Genomic DNA, 17,689 nt, shown 5'->3' with positions numbered 1-17,689 from the left:
GCTTGGAGCTTTCCTAGCTAGGTTGCTGCATTTGAAAAAGGCAGTTCTGTCACAGTTCATTGCATCTGTCTTTAACAAGGTAGATAGCTACATTATTCCTTAGGAGAGAGATCGTTGACTCTCTAAGGCCAGGAGTCTATTTTGCACTGCAAGTTGTCATTTTGAACAGCTACACTATGCTCCTCAGGCATCGTATAGGGAGACTGTGAGCTGAAGTTCAGAAGGTGCATTCCACTGTGGGAATTGGAGACCCCAAAATGAAGCTGTGGCAGCAAAGAATGTCATTGTACTGAAGTCTTATTAGGAGTATTTAGAGTGAGTGGAGAGTGGATATGATTGCAGGTTATGTGGTAATTTTCCCCTCCCTGCTTTTAGAAACGAACCAATTATGTTAGGAATCAAGATACAATATAGACTTGGTGTGTCACTGCATTTCCCTTAGGTGAAATTCGGTTGTAGGATAAGAGTGTACCTGGGAACTTGGAAGTGCTTTCAGGTCAACCAATTTAGATACAATTCTGAATTGTTTGGCCTTACCCTTTCAAATACTTGGAATGCTCAGAAGCTTGAGAAGAACATTGATTAATATAAATTGGCTGTTTTAATGCAATCAAGTCTTGTCATAAGGATAAAACTCGTGGTGGTGATGTATGGGGAAAGGCAAGGAATGGTGATTTGAAAGTTCACGTGCTTTCTCCACTAAGAAGTGAAGGCAAGTGAGCAAACGACAAGAGTTAGATATTAGATGCGTTTCCTAACATACTACTGGAAATTACTGATAAAGTCTGTAGTGATGTTGTAAGATCCCATGTTTACTGCTTAAATGGAAATTATAAAATAGAATTCTTCTTGAGAGGTTTTTGTTTTTTCTTGAGATGTCCAAGCATGGCGGGTAACATCCAAGGGGGTTGTGTAGCTTTGTTCCTGTCATTTACAGCTCAGTGTATGAGGCCAGGGTAAGCTGTTTGGAGCCAGTCTTGTGCTCCCAACTCCCACTATTGCTGTGTCACAAGGGTTATGGCAGGAGAGCAGCAGTGAGAAGCTCAGAGTAAGGCACTGTAGCCAGGTGGTGTCAGAGTTGCAGGTTGGTGCAGATTGTTCAGCTGGTAAGTGTGGAGAGGTTTCTATCCAAAATATGATGTGTGCTGGCTTGCTAGAAGTGCAGACCTAGGTGTCTGGATAGCACCGTAGGATTTGTTTTGCCTATTAGGCTCTGAAAGTGCTCTAGCTAGTTTTCAGAGGTAGTAAAGCTGTTGGAGGGCTACTGCTCTGTGCACTGAGTATTGAGTTTCTGGCTTTGCTGGGGATACTGTGTCTGGTTCTGGTGCCAACTTTATTTGCTGTCCTGGCTGAGATAGCTTTACCCTCTTGTGGCCTGTCCCATCTCTCTGGTGTCTCTCTTTTTTCTCCAAACTATGTGAACCCTGAGGCAAGGACTCCCCTTTCTGTGCACAGGAGATACTCAGAGGTTGGGACTAAGCAATGCTATTGTGGGTTATTTCTCATGAAAGCTGTTGCCTTTGAATGGATACAGGTATTTACCCTTGCAGATTAACAGTTGAACAACTCAGCCCTCAATTATTTGCTCAAAGCATGCAGAGAATGTAGAGGGAGTAGTTCTGGAAGGTGCCAAAGGCAAAGGTGGAGAAAAAGGCCAGAAAATGGAGTAATTTTGAAGTCTTCTGAAACAGTCTGTTTGGTGGTGGTCAAAATAGCAAACAGCATTTCAGGAACTATGAGGAAGAGCTCAGAACAAGGCAAGAAACATCTTTGCTTCTGTGTCACTGCATATTGCTCTTGTATTTTGAATGCTCTGTGCAGTTTTGCTCACCATGCCCCAAAAAAGGCACAGACTGGGAAGAGTACAGGAGAGGGCAGGCAGCTGCTCAGAGATGCGGTATGTTCTTTCAAGGCAGGTTACAAAGATTCGGGTTCTTTAGCTTGGAAAAGAGATGACCATGGATAGAATCCTTAGACATTGATGAATGGTTTGGAGAACATGAAAACGGAACTAGTTCACAAGGCAGAACAATGAAGCTGTAGGGTATTGTGCTTAAAATACAAAACACTATTTCACTATTTCCTTTTTTTTTTTTTTTTTTTTTTTTTGAATAACACACAGTTCCCCAGGTGCAGCTTTCAACCTTGGGTCATTCCTAGCCTGCCAAGGGAGGGTCAATTCATGTATGTGTGGCTCTCACACTGCTTCCTTAAGCAGTGGCATAAAGGGCTAGACTTTTAGTCTGACCCAGGCTGATCGCTTTTATGACCAAGTCTAGCTCATCTTTTGTGCAGCCAGAGCAATTCCACTCACTGCAACAGGTTGACTTGCATCAAGTTACTGAGTGGAGAATTTGGCCACATCAACCTAGAAACACAGAGAGGAGGTGGGGAATTGGGCACTGAGCTATAAAAATGTTAATAGATGGGGTCATGATGTGTAAGATATGTGGCTCTCTTTTTCCCAATATATAAGAACCAATACTGTTCTGTAAGAGGAACTGTCTGCTGTGTCAGGTCAATGGGATTGTGGGGGGGGAAGGAGGGGCCCTGCATTAGGCTGCAGCTGTAGAAATGACATCCTGGAAAATACCAGTTCCCCACAGCAAGGTAGGGTTGCAAACTACTGTACTGCCCTGCATAAATGTTGTGAAATATTGTCTGAGAAAGACCTTCAGGAGAGCCTGAAGCAGGTAACATTTACAGATCTCAGCCTTAGGGGCTTCTGCCTCTGGTAGGTTGTATGTTCCCTCACTTTTGCATCGCGTGGTCTTTCTCTCTCTCCAGAAGTGTCCTGTGGTGGAAGGACTACAAAGAGAATGATGATGGGAGTTGCTGTCAGAATCTGCATGTTCTGTGAGCAGCGTGAGCTCAACTTGGCATTAAAGAGCAAGTTCATTACTTGAAACAGCAAGAATTGACCCTAATATGTGCTGCTCCTGGATGAAGCAAGCAGGTGGGCAGGGGGACTGAAGTGAACTCTCTATTCAATTGCAGGATCTAATATGCTTGCAGGGAGTATGTGACAGAACAGAAGAAGGGCATGAGGAAGAAATTTGGGGTGAATTGTAGCCTGTATTTAGTGCAGTCCTATTTGTCTCTATATAACATGGAACCTTGCTAGCTCATAGTCTTCAGCTGAACATTCAATCATTACTTTTCTCCATTCCCCGACTCATGTGCTCTCCTCTGCCCTGTTTTTGTGCTCCCCTCCACCCTGAGGGGATTTTAGTTGAGTTGATTTGCTTCTCTGGAAATAACCTAGTAAAAGCAAGAAAGAGACTTTTAATAATGCTGTTTCAGAAACATAAAGAAAAATTGTAATGTGTGTAAATAGAACCTTTCTCCTGGATTTTCTTCTAGCAAAATAATTGCATGCTCTCAGCTAATGGTTTGTCGCTACACAAATTGGCTGGAGTACTAGAGTGAGTAGGATACCGTGGTATGAGTAAGCAGTAGGAGGAGAAGAATTTTACTGGGGGGAGGAGAGAAGGCATTTCCAGGCTCTTTGGTTAAATGTGCAAGGGAAGGGGTAGCCTCGAACAATGATAAAGGAGGTAACTTTTAGGCAGTTGAGAGAATGCCACAGCTGAAAACAGAAGTCAGCTGCCGGATTGCAAACTAGTTACGCCAGTGAGAATGAATAAATGTATTTTCCTTTGCATTTTGATCGCTTTTGTGCATCATTCATGGAACAAGAAATAGAGCCTGGATCCACAGCTGACTTGCAGCCATTTCTATGCTACGTGTTCAGCAGACGCCAGCTTTCATGAGGGCAGAGGCAGAGATCTGCAATGTGTGTCTGGGACAGGGCACCTCAGATGCCGTAATTAAGACTTAACTTGTGTGTGTCTCAGCCGTTCTTTGTATGCTGGATAGGCTTACTAGTGTTTAGAAAAGGTTTCTGATGTAACGGTGGCTGATGATAGAATTGAGTAGTAGTGCTATTAGAACCTGAGATGAGGCATTCTTAGAAATATAATTTGCGGTGGAGCGTGACTAGCTAATCTTCTAAGCAGTGATTGCAAGACAAGTTTCTTCCAGGAATAGTGTCATAATGAAGACCTGATTCTTACCCTGGTGTGTTCTTTATCTTTTCTATCTACTTCCTCTCCATATTGACTGTGACATCCTCAGAGGGCAAGAGTGGTACCTAGTCTGGAGTTTGCCGAAGTCAGTTGGTGAATGACAATTGCAATGTATGGTTGATACTTTTCCTTCAGAGAGAGCGTTATTTTAGGTCTCTTCCTCTCTGTCTACTCATTGATTGCTTTTTTTGTTACACTTCTTATCTCCTGTAGCACCCTATTTGGTTGCAAGTCTGTGCATCTCACAAACATGAAATCCAGAGGAGCTGTTTCACTTTTCAGGAGCAGCTTTGTAGATGCTCGCACAAGCCTTCTTATTAACGGATGAAATTAGTTTCCAAAACAAGTTACTATTTTGTACTGTAGTCCATTGCTCAAATTATGTTCCTGTATACATATGATGCATGTTACTGACCTTTATTACTTTGTTCACTAGAATCCATTTTGCTTTAAGCTAATTGCATAGCTCACTATGGCCCCTTCTTTGCCAGTATTCTCCTCTTCCTCTATACCTGTGCAGGATTTGTGGTGGACTTGCCTTACTTATTGACCAAATTGGTCCTTTTTAAAATGAGCCTCTCTGTTGCCAGTGTGAGTTCAAGAGCTGCTTGTACCAACTGTGCATTTATTAAAATAGAAAGAGAAAATGCTTCAGGAGTAATTTGGCTGTCCAGTCATTGTGCCTGCTTATTATCATGAGATCCTGTTGCTGTTACAAAGGCAGAACCTGCATTGCTGAGGTTCCAAAGTCTACGTAGCCCCGGGATAATGTGCATCTGTCTCCTGAAGAGCAGGTGTAACAGAAACTGTCTTTTATGTTTACTGCCTTTGCTAGAGTCCATGAGATAAGGGATGGCAAGTGGATACTGCCATACATAAAATAAGTAGATTCTAATAGGAAAATAGTTGAAAAAATGCACAAGTAAATTTCTTAGCTGAATAAACTTAAGTGTGTAAGTATCCTCGTGTGATGAGGGTCTTAAATGGCAACCTTAACTCATACAAGAAGAGGATTTCTTATTCTGAGCTTAGTGTTTCTGTTTGTAGACAACTAAGGAGTCTTTCTTCTCTCTGTACACTCAAGATTTGTGTGGTGTTCAACCAAATTACAAGTTTAGTAATTCTGGTTTATTCATATACTTCTAATGCTATATAAGACTCGCTACTGTCAGCTGCCGCTTAGAGCTGAGGTGTGTATAAGAGATGTATGTGGAGTGTGGTAGATTCTCAGCTTCTTTCTTTTTCTGTGTTTGTCCTTAGTTTTGGGCACTTTTTCATTGGTTCTGGAGAGAGCGAATGGCTTGTAGTAGTAATTGGCTTGGTACTGTGGGATGACTACCCAGTTGCCCACGTAGGGAGAATGAGAGATAGCTGCATCAGGAGTGCAGTTACTTTAACTTTTGTCTTGCTGATGATAATTCTGAAGGAGTAAAAAAGGCAAAAGCCCCATAATTTACAGTTACAAGCTAAAACGAATATCCCTCCTTGGAATGTTTTATCCCCTTCTGCCTCTATCCTCCTCCTACACCTGTCTCCCCTCTGCTCTGCCCTCCCTGAGCTCTCCCCTCATCCTGAGCTGGTTCAGCGTTCACTTCCCTGCTGCAGAGCTGTTTCTTCTCTTGCCCTTCCAGATACCTCCCAGCTGGAGGGCATGTCCCACTGCTTGAACGCACTCTTGATTGTAAAATTTGTATTTTGTAAGAAGTTTATTGTTTGTTAAATTGATTAATCCAGTAGATGATTAATAGTTGTGATAAAGAGAGGCTAGAAAGACAAGCAACTCTCTGGAGGGAGCCGATGGTACAGCAGTGTGCTGCTGTGTCTGCTGGGCCTTGCTGTCTATGTCTGAGCTTTGAACTCAAACCTGTGGGTACAGCTCATCAGTAGCAGCAGTTTGCAAAGCGCCTCACAGCTCAGCGCTGGCCTGGCTTTTGGCACAGCCTATTTGTAATTGCTTCATGCTGATTTTTGTTACTGACCAACAGAAGCAGATAGCTAGTCGCCAATATAACTTCAGCTAAGTACTTTGAGACTTCAGCCTTAGAGGAGGTTTCTGATAAATTCATATTATCTCTATTGAAGTAGAAAAGGTCATGACTGATTTGGTGGGCTACTTTGTTCTGTGTGAAAGCTGCTACTTTGGTGGCCATTAGGTAGACAGATTCGAGAAAGGAAATGGGCAAAATCTTGAAGCTACTTCCTCAGCAGGTTGCCAGCAGTATTTACTAGGTGGCAATGTAAGCAGCAGGTTGGGTTCATGTGAAACTTTGCAGTTTTATCTGGTTCAAAATGATGGGTTGGGGGAACTGTGCTGATTTAAATCAGCTGAAGATAGGACTATATGGAGAAGTAATTCCTATAGGCAAAAGCCAGACAGTTTCTCAAAATTAGAAACTGATTGATGAGGCAGAGGGATCATCCATAGGAATTACAGAAACTGATTACTGTGGAAAAACTTTCTTCCAGATAAAGTAGTCAAAATAATCCTAAATTTTATGGTACAAATTAAGGTCATATTTATTAGCTGATTTTAATCTTCGATTTTAGTATTGTAGAAGTGGTACTAACTGCTCAGGTCAGACATAATCTTTGAAATAATCCCACGTTTTCTAGGGATGTCCAGAGTTACTAATGAAGTACAAGCTCCTGGAAATACAGGAAGGGCTTTGCAGTATGGATCCTTCTTGCTGGTTTGGCCAGTGTGAGCAGCCACCTCAATCTGGAACGAGATCTCAGTGATCTCAATGTGAACATCTCCCTGAATCTGATCAGCCCCGTTAAAGTGGGTTGTGAATGATGACAAGCAAAAAGTGCCAGGAATGCTGTTTGGCTGCTTGGTATTGAAACCTGGTATTGCACCTGGAAGCCTGACTGAAAGAGCTGACAGCAGAATTTTGTGTGGTTGGAGATTTGATTGGTTTTTGACAAGAACTGGGCAGAAATGGAAGGAATAGGTCCAGTGAGAGCTGCTGTCCAAAGGTCTTGCAGGATCCTCTTCCCTGGAAAGACCTGTTAAATCTTCATAACCTTCATGAAGACTTGAGGCGACTGAAAAGATATTTGGATCCTTTTTGTAAGGTCCCTGCTATGTCCAACCTGAGCTTGTTAATGTTCCAGCTCCGTGGACTAACTTATGTCTGTAAATTTTTCAAAAACGTGGCATTTTATGGTGGGAGTAGCAGGTGGATAGTGTGGACTTACCTCCTAGTATTGGGTAGCTAAATCTGTGGCATGAATACATAAAATGGAGCTTGCATGTTTACCAGTATTTGACACATGAAAGTTTTCTAAGCATTGTTAGAGGTTGGACGGTGCCTGCTTTTTGTCTTGGAATAGCAAAAGCTAGCATATGACTGTGATGCACACAGAACAGGGCAGATGAGTAAGAAGATGCTATTTTTACTCGATCGCTTTTCAGAATAGAGCAATTGTTATTGCATGTAACTCAAGTACTTGCCAAATATGCTTTAATGTAGCCTTAATTGATCTGCTTAACATTTTAAGCAGCCAGCAGTATTCCCACTGAAACAAGTAGTTATGAAAGGTTTGACACGGTAGGCAGTGGAGAGCACAGAGGCAGCGATTGATCATAGATTTGATCTGCTAAGCCTTGAGCCTACAGATGGAGAGACAAAGGCTTTCCATCTGCCCATCCAAAAGTTTGGATATATCAAGGCTGTGTTTTGAAGAGTGCCTTCAGGCTTTTCTTGAGATGAGATTCACAGAGTCCCCTCTGGTAAAAGGCAAGGCTTGCCCCCAGATGCCAGTAACTTACTGTGGCTCTTGGTGACTTTTGTGTACCATCAAGCGTGCTGAGACAAGCTGTCTTCTGGCTGCTTGCCATCCGGGAGGCAGATGTCTATGGAGGGAGGCAGTGAGGGGAGCAGAGCATTCACGTTGCCCTGTGAGCTCACTGTTTGACCTGCGTGTGCGTGCTGTAAGGGATCTGCGTGGGCACAGAGCTTGGTTCACGTGTCAGCTTCTGCAGGGCAGCAAATTCTCTTGCTCTGTCTACATGGAAAGGGCTTGGGTTTGTGTTCTAGCATGTGGAAAAAATACAGTGTATTGCATTAATTTTGTTCCTTCCCTAGTTTTTTAGGATAGATATGGTCATTTTTCCATTTTGGGTGCTCCACTTCGTATTTTCTCACAGAGCTTTTGACTCTCATAACTTGGCAGGTCTCAGCAGTCTTTTCTTTAATGTTCTGGAAAAGTAGATGTTTTCCTGTAGATTCAGCTCTGCCATTGAGCTAGGAGTACAAGAGCACTTAAGTACCTTTGTTTTAAATAATAGTTTATTTCATAAATGTAATCTGTGGATCTATGTTATTGTGTCTGCCAGCACCATTTGTCATGTGCTTGTTGCTGTGCAGAGCTGTACAGAACATCCACCCTCCCTCCCAAAAACAAAACAAGTTTCCACCACAGAAAGCTTTCAATCCAATTTAAGTGGCAATTGTTGGGAAGCATGAAGAGAGACACAGCATTAATCAACTGTTACGTGGGGTTTTCAGCAGGGAAAGGAGAATTTAAGTGGTCTGAGACTGGATGAAGAGTTGTATTACTGAGACATCTGGATGGTATATGAATATTGAGATTGTATGGAAGAACACTGTTCAGGACAAGGCTGGATGGGGCTTTGAGCAACCTGCTCTAGTGGAGGTGTCCCTGCCCACGGCAGGGGGCTTGGAACTAGATGATCTTTAAGGTCCCTTCCAACTCTAACCATTCTATGATTCTATAATATTGGAAGTGGTTCTGTTTCAAAATGTAATGATACTGTTGATATCTAGTGGTATGAGGCTGATACGATCACCTAATTGGAAGGTAGGGTTTGGTGACTTGACGGACTTCTAAAGTCTGGCAATGATGAGATGCATTTAATTTGTTAGAGTGAAGAGGTGCTGAGACAGTAGGGGTATTGTCAGAGCATCAGTGTGGGAAAATGGCCTGAATGCAGAGGGTGGGGTGAACTACTGCTAGCTAATAACAGGGTAATGAGAAGTAAGAGCCTGGACAAGTATTTTAGTGAAAAACTGCTTTGTCTGTAGGTAGAATCTCTTCCAGATGGACGGCATTAATTCTGGAAAGAGAGTTAAGAAGAGTCAGCTAAGAGGGTCAGAGCAGTCGGGTTGTGATAATGGTGGTGATTTGTGAGTCTTTTGCAAGAGCTGCCTAGACTCAGTTCTACAGGACGTTAACCTCCCAGCGCCTTTCGTTTTGCATAGTTGATCCTGATTTTAGAGCTAAAATTATGTAAGGTGCTGATTTAAGAGAGTAATATGTTGTTACTGATGAAACCATGACCTCTTTTCCTGCTTTTAACAACTCTTGAAAGGGAGCAATTTTGGTTTGTATTGACATTTAATAGGAGGCAAGAGCTCCACCTTTGTCTGCCACAGAGATGGAAATGTGTATTTCTGTGTGGTAACAGGAAATATCAGACCCATGCATGCAAACATTCTTTCCTTCTTACCCTCTGTGTAGCTGAGAGTTGGCGGCAGCACTAGGGGAAAAACAATAGAGCTGGCTACCTGAAGATGTATCTCATGACAAAGAGAGATTGGCTTTGCCGACCGAGATACTTATCCTCACCTCTGCTTTTTTCATTCCCGCCCTTCAGTCTGCCTTCTCCCCATGCTGAGGTGTGTCTTCCTTAAGGAACAGGTTCAGTCCAGGTGTATGGTAAGCCAAGACTGTGATGAGGGTGACGGAGAGAGATGAACTCTTTCCTTCTCCCTCTACCCCTAGGAAATAAAAAAGGTTGCTCCCCCCGCCTTCCGCAGTTTCAACAACTTTGGAAAAGTCTTTCCTGAGGCAGCCTGTTTTTCTTTTAACCTGTCGCCTCTCTTCAATAAAAAGGTAATGGGCATTTATGTAATCACTAGCAGCCTCTCCAATTTTTTCTCTTTTGTATCCTGAAGGAGCCCAGTATAAAGCATGGCTGAAACAGCCCTAGCGTTCATTACTTCTGAAAGAATGATGGGCTAAGAGTCAAGCCACATCTTGTCATGTGATTTATATCTTTTTTAAGCCATCCAGGTGTTGCTTATGCTACCATGTTATCAGAAATCTGGATCATTTGCTCCCTGTAATGCATGGTAAATCAATGCTGTAACCCAGAAGGCTTTCCTTGTCCATCCCCTAATCTGTATTGTTTGGGGGCACTGGGAAGGGATGAGTTAGTCTCCACAGGAAACTTGCTGCTGGCAGTGTTCTTCCAGGCAGTGTTAAGTCCCACTGTGCTTTGTGATTTCTCTCTAGCGAGCACTGGAAGGGGGCTGACAGCCAAAAACTGCCTGTTTCTGGATGCTGCTCAGGTGTATTAATATTTCAAAGGTGTATGCAGAAGTCTTTCTCTTCAGCTAGGCAAGACCCTTGCAGAAGACAGTTGGAAGGATTTTTATGGACTGAATTCCATTCCATAGCTTTTCCCTGCTATCCACCCCTTGCTGGAGCAGGGGTGTACTGGGAATACTTTTACAGGTATTTTAGGATATCTCCCATTTTTTGTGAAGGAGGGGATTTGGCTACTAACAGAACAGTTTCTATCCTCACTGGGCTGCAAAAAAGCCTGTCTTGGTGGATCACATCCATCTTTTCTGTGGTCTGATGGTTAAGTAAAGTAGTCATTAGGAATTGCTTGTTTCTTTCAGGTAGGTAAATATGATCTAGAGGAGAGAGATAATGATAGGTGGATATGATCTAGGGGAGAGAGAGAACTTTTTGGTGTCTTAAGACACACTGATGTAAATATAAACCACAAAGTAATATCTCTTTGAAGCCTCCCATGGGAGCTTAAAAGCCTTAAAGACTCCCTTCATCATAACAGCTTGGCAGGTTCTGGATACCTCCCCATAATGGCCATACAGCCAGAGCAGGTGAAGCCTATTATCCTCACTGCAGAAGCAAAAAAGATTTTGCTTTTTCTCTGACTCAGAAAGAGGTCCTGCAAGGGAAAAATCAAGCAACAGCTTTGTTCAAGTTCAATTCCATTGCAGTCTTGTAGCTATGACAAAAGCAAAATCCAGGAAGAGGCGTAGGTATGGAGTGCACCTAGAAATAAAGGACTCAAAAGTTAGGAAAGGCCTCTACTAACATTATTAAGGTTTAGGTATTTATGTTTTGGATTGACTCGGTGTGGCTGGGAAAGCTAGTAGGAGGAAAGGACTGACTTGAAGACAGTCATCTATTTTTCCCTCCTCACCAGTGAGAGGCAATACCAGAACAATGGGATTTGGTTTTGAGTTGCCTTCAGCCAATCTGCAGAATTGGTTTGAACCAGGGAAGAAAGAGACTTGCAAGAAGAGCTGGAGCTAGGCTTAGGGAAAAGCTCCTTAGAGCTGGTTTGGGAAATGAGGCTCTGTAGCAGCTCTTCAGGTTATCAGGAAGACGTTGCAGATGCCTGCTCCACTGAAATGAGACAGAAAGATGACAGATAAGAACAACAGCCACACAGACTGCTGCAGACCCCTTTTCCCTATGTGCCTTTTTCCCCTATTAAAATAAAAAATGGTCTTTTGCCTGAGAAACAAAAGGGGAAACCCAGGAGGTCCCAAAAAGCTTGTCAGAGGGTTTTCAGTGCTTTTGAAGGAAAGCCACAACTCTCTATGCAAGGCCTAAGCAGGTGGAGGATCCCTTTTGAGAAAGAAGGGATTTTTAGCTGGAAATCCTGCTCCTGTGGTGGTCCTTGGGGTGGCCAGTAGAAACCCTGCCTTACGTCCAGAATCTCTGCATCATTCACCTCTTTTGTCTCCTTCCCCAGAAGGAGGTCTCCCCAGGTCTCAGCTCTGGACATGATGTTGTCTAGTGATTCCTCTTCCTCTCATGCTGTCTGCTAAAGAATTGACTATTTGGAGAGCAGTCTCTCTTTTACATACTTGTAAAAGAAGTCCAGGACTAATCCTCTACAGCTACTCACAGTGAGACTGAAATTTAATTCCCTTCCCATTTTTAGTTTCATTTACTAGTTTTCTGTGGGCCAGTGACGTATTTTTCTGTTCTTCTATACAAAATGGCTGCAATTTGTAATTAAACATGTTGCAATTCTTTACTGCTTTCCATCACTCAGTACTGTTATTGAATTGTCCTTCATAATGTTCTTTTGACTTGAAGATAGGAGATGTTTCCATCCCTAGCTTGCAGATGTAGTGCTTGGGCAGATCACTTATCTTTTACAAATATTTTGATGGTGGTTTTAAAACCCCAAGGAGAAAAGGCCAACTTTTTGGCTTCTGCTTTAATTCTGCACCAAGGAATTGCTGCAATTTAGGCTCCAAGTTTTCAATTAAGACTCCGGGATTTAAGGTGAATGGATTTTCAAAAGATGCTGTAGTTGAAGGACTCATTGCCTTCTCCGGCAGCTTGAGCCTGTTTCCTGTGAGAGGCTTTCAAGGGCTGATCCATAGCTGATAGAAACTGGCAGTTCTGATTCCTTCCCCTGTTCCCCACCCTTTGCTTCGAAGCCAAGCAAGAGTAAACGGGCAGCTTTTATTTTGGCTTTGTATTGTGTTTTGGGTTTCTATTCAGTTCTGTCAAACATTGCAGCACAGTATCTGAGCGAAGTTCTACGTACAGGGGAAGTTAGGACCATTAACTATGAGTAATGCTAAAAGTAGCAGTTACCCAGGAACATGAATGCAAAAATTGGATAGTCGCATGAAAGGGAAGTTGCCTCAGGATCCACAACTTTTAAAATTGCTACATGTGCCAAGAAGGTTGTTAAGGCTACTCTTTTTGTAAATGTGAAATTTTGGACAGAAAACGATTAAACTGCTGCAGTAGTTCTAAATGTGCATTTCTGTGGTATGGTTTGCATTTGTTTTATTTTTTCCTCTGGCTGCTTTCCTTGTTCTACTCTCATTAGTCCACACCTCATTATATGCTCCTAGAGAGTACATCCCTCTTGCTTATTAGGATGGTGTGGGTGGTAATTTGCAGTGGTACAAAGTGCTGAAGGAGAGATAATCAGCTGGGTAAGTCATTACTCTGTGCAGAGACCGACTTGCTGACTCGCTGTGCGCAGCTTACTTGTCCCACATTGTTTAGGGCCTAGAATGTTCTAGTAATTGAAAATGTAATAGGAAAACTTTAACTTGCTTGCCTAGAAAAGAAAAAAAGGTATGGCTGAATGATGAATACATGGAATACCTTGTCCTATCCTAGTAAAAGCTGTAAGTTGAGGGTCTTGGCTGCTGTAATGAATACAGGAGAGCACACTTCAGCACAGTAGCCTGCACTAAATAGCTTTATACAGTGCTGCATTGCCTCTCATTTACTTTCTTAAATATCTCACCCTGAATCCATGTCAAGATACAGACAGTTCTTTTGCCATGATCTGACATAGCTCTGGTTACCACATGGCACTCCTTAGTACTTTGTGATAAATGTTTGCAACATTGGGTTCTTCTTTCCTAAGCAATGTTTTCTCTTTCTCATATTTTTTTTCCCAGCTATCCATTGCAATCTGAATCCAAGTGGTATTGATCACCCTGTCCCCACAGAAGGTATTAATCTGCAACTTGAAGGTGAAGGAGTTGAATCACCCTCTGTTAAGAACACTAGTACTCCAAAAGGGCCAGAGTCAAAAGAGACACCCAAGAGACAGCAAGTGGAGCCAGAGATATCTAAGGTAGGTAGGACTGGGTTCTTATTTATTTTGGTGAGTCTTAAAGAACCCAGGCTCCTGGAAGTCCTGGCTACTGCTTGAAAAGCATTTATCATCCTGTTAAAGACATACAAAGCTGCAAAAGTAACAGTCTGAGGAAGTGGGTGTTACAGCAGCAAGGTATTGCCATGGAGTTTTACCCTCCACGCATCTTGGAGGTGGCATTGTTTTATTTTTCTCTCGATGAAGATAATTGAAATAATGGGATCTCTTTTTCAGGCACTGTGGAAACTTTTTTTCCAAATGACTTGGGTAACAACCAGAATGGGAACAGATATGTTTTTCTTGAGTGGTTTTTTTTGTTTGCTTGTTTATTTTTTTCCTGGGGCAGGTAAAGGAAGCAAAAGTTTCTATGGATATATGAATATATGGATTTTTATGTGGGTGACTGAGTTTAATAAACCCGTAACTAATTTTAGGTAAAATACTAGGTCAGTTCTTCTGTGTCTGGTATGTCAGTGAATAAACAGACTTCAGAGGTGAATTCCTAAAGACAAATGAAGTGTCCATTCCCATTCATAAGCTGCTGTTTCTTTTTTGTGTGCAGCAGACATGACTACCAAGTGCAGGTGAGCGTGTGGGCTCCAGACACTTTGGGTATAAGACAATAATTTGTCATATTAGTTTTTAACTGGAATGAAAAATAAGAGAATGTTAAAAAAATAAATTTGGGAGATATTTTTTAAAAGCTTTATCAGTCTTTTTGATCTTTAAAGGCCTAAACCCAGCATTTTGGGGGTGATTTCTGCAGAGTGGAAAATTGAGTTTTTACTGAATTGGACACTTGGAGAGTTAATAGAGCAAATAAAGTTAGTATCCTTTTTTCTTTTTTTTTAAGATCAAAAAAAGGCAGTAGCAATTAATTTAGTGACTGAACAAATAAGAGTATTTCCTACTGTCATCAGTACAATAAATCTAACAGATAACAGTCATACAGTTGTGATGTATTTCACTTTTAGAATAAAATAGCATTAAACTCTTTGAGCAGTAGCCTTGACAATGAAGGCGTGGTATGAATTCTCCATTCTGACTTTTATCTAAAATACCTAGTTTTAAATGAGTACAATTTAAGCTGATTTCATTCTGTCTTGAGTCATTGAACTACATCCAGTACAGGTTGGCATTGATCAAAATCACTGCTACTTGCAGTCTGTTTTGTGGCCAGTTATCAAGCATGTCGATTTCTCTTGAACTCTTGGAGAACAGGTTTGTGCTTATTGCTTTGAGTCATTCATATGGTAACAAGACCACCAAATTTTGGGTGGGCTTTGAGACAAGGCTCAGCTAATAATGCATTTATCCAGCTTTTTGCGGACAAAAGCAAGCTAACCCTGCCTGTGTTTCAACATCACCAGATGAAAATCTGTGCTGTACTGAAAGCTACGGAGGTGTGTTAAGCTCAGAGGAGATCTTACAAGCTTGGACGTGAAGAAGCTAAATGACGCAATGGGGCTTCCAATTGAGAATGGGCTCATGTGTAGTTGACACGGAACACAGGCAGATCAAGCTTGTCTTTGCTTGCAAAAGACTCATCCTAGTGGAAAATCAGGATGAAATACATTGGTGATTTAATGTAATGGAGCCAGTTTCCACTGTCTGAGCTGTACTTGTTGGACTGATGAATAGAAAACCATTTCCATGGCTGTCCCTGCTGGAGGTAGCTGGGTAAGAGAGGAAACATAGTGCTCTCAAAGAACTCAAATCAGCTGTTGGTTTCCTACATCTGATTGCAGTAGCTTTATTTAGAAAGTTGGGGATGCTTCAGATTTAAAAACAAACCACTAAACATTTTCCTTGATGAATAAGCTTGGCATAATAGTATCAAGCAAATGAAGTGGACTGTTTTTCTGAAGGTATTGGCTGCCTTGTTAGTAACTTTGGTTTTATGTGTTGTATTAACTTAGTGATGTTTTTCATCTGGCTTCATATGTTACAGCCTGAGGTGGCCTGTCTTTTCTGGGTTGCTCTGCCTTAAATTTAAAAATTGTGTTGCTTTGTCCTCTAAAATGTGAATACAGAGTTGAGTTTGTTACTTGTGTGGCTTTAAGAGTTGAATTAAGCTGTCATTATGAAACTTTATCCATGCAATCATATCTGTACAGTGGAAAGATGAGCAGGAATAGAGGAAAGTATTGTAAATAAAACATCGTGGGCAGATCTATTTGTTTTATATTTCCTCATTGTTCAGTTGTTTTTAAAAAGGTTTCTTTCCAATCCTGTGTATTCCAATATTACTAACTCATACCTTATATCCACAGTAGTGAGACTTACATTGCAGAAAGCAATGCAATGTATTGAATGCAATTTAAGATGCCTTATAGACCATCTTCTCTGCTTTCAGCTTTCTAATTTGTCTTCACTGGGACCAATTCCAGCACTTTAAACCCCTGGCTGCTTTGAGGTTTTGCTGTCCAAAGAAACACACAAAATCTCCTTTCTAATGAAGTATGTTGTTCTTCTGCTGTCCTCAGCTATGGACCCACAGAACAGTAGTAACTCATGGGCTACAGACAGATTTAAAGTTCCTTTTTATGCAGCTACTGTAATGTAAATAGGGGAATGCAAGTGTTTGTTTTAATATTTGAGATGCAGACAACAAAGTGTAGCGTGAGTGAAGGATCATTCATTTAGAAGTTCTTGATGAGTATGCAATCTAATTTCTATAGGCTGACTGAGGTAGAATTCTAACGGAAAATGGAACAATGATCTTAGTCTCCCTCAGCTGGTTCCCTAAGGAACCACCTTGTTACAAATGTGAGCAAGTCCAGAAAAGGCGAAGATTTTTCCATATCTTAACTGATGTGCATAATGCAGTGAGACTCTGATAATGTGCAGGATATAATGCAAATTAAGAAAATTGTACGAAGTGTAAAAATACTTTGCTTTTTTGTTTTATATATTTATTTTAAAGTGTGTATTTGTGTATAAAGAAATTGATTTTTCAGTATTCGTGGTACATAAAAAAATCAGGCAGTTAAGTGGACACTTTTACAGAGCAGAAAACTTCATTGGAGAAAACAAGGATAGTTCTAATACACATTTTTAATATATATTATTTCTTTAAGACCTCTGTGTCTGTATTCTGGAATTCTTATCTTCATTAATATGCTACCTCTGGCTCTTATTTCTGGTCTGTTTGGGTTTCATATCATAGTTATCTCTAGATAAACACAATGAGTTAAGACATTTGGAATTAGAGTTCTGTTAAAAAAAAAAAAAAGTTTTACTATGCGTAAGGGATAAGCAGAAACAGAAGACAAATATTGGCCTGCTGTTAAACAGGAGAGGTGAATTAGTCACCAACACTGCTGAAAAGGCAGATGTTCTCAATACTTTCTTCACCTCCATCTTTACCAGCACTGCTGTGCCCACTGCTGGATCTTGTAATGCAAACTATTACAGGAGCTTGACCCTTATCAATTCACGGGCCCTGATGCTTTCCGTCAAAGGGCGTTAAGAGAGCTGGCTGATGTAGTTGTGAAGCTGCTCTCCATAATCTCTGAGGAGTTGTGGAGAATGGGGGATGTGTCAGAAGACTGGAAGAAGGTTAATGTCACCCCCATCTACAAGAAGGGCTTAAAGGAAGATCCAGGAAATTACAGGCCTATCAGTTGTACTTCAGCCCCTGGGAAAGTTATGGAACAAATCCTCCTGGGGGCTATCACAAGTCAAATAAAGCATGTAATTGGGAGAAGCCAGCATGGATTCACCAAAGACAAATCGTGCTTGACAAACCTGGTCCCCTTCTACAACAAAGTAACCTGCTTGGTTGATGAGGTGCGAGCGGTGGACATTGTTTACCTGGATTTCTCCAAGGCTTTTGACATGGATCCCCACAGCTGCCTCCTAGAGAAACTGATGCCTTATGATCTAGACAAGTGGTCTGTGTGGTGGGTGGGGAACTGGCTGACAGGCTGCCCCCAAAGGGTGGTGG

At 41.6% G+C, this 17,689-nt stretch overlaps 1 protein-coding gene across 1 annotated transcript in view; it reads left to right on the top strand.

Moving 5' to 3' along the window:
- The first annotated feature begins 885 nt into the window (after positions 1 to 885).
- Positions 886 to 17,689, top strand: part of SAMD12 (sterile alpha motif domain containing 12) — a 176,865-nt gene continuing 160,061 nt past the window's right edge. The window contains 2 exon segments of the mRNA XM_074145976.1: positions 886 to 892; positions 13,541 to 13,719. Of these exon segments, the coding sequence (XP_074002077.1) occupies positions 886 to 892; positions 13,541 to 13,719 (186 nt within the window).

Source organism: Numenius arquata, chromosome 3 (assembly GCF_964106895.1).
Source record: "Numenius arquata chromosome 3, bNumArq3.hap1.1, whole genome shotgun sequence".
Taxonomy (NCBI): domain Eukaryota; kingdom Metazoa; phylum Chordata; class Aves; order Charadriiformes; family Scolopacidae; genus Numenius; species Numenius arquata.
Note: the sequence above shows the minus strand (reverse complement) of the source record. Positions and strands in the feature narration are given on the sequence as shown.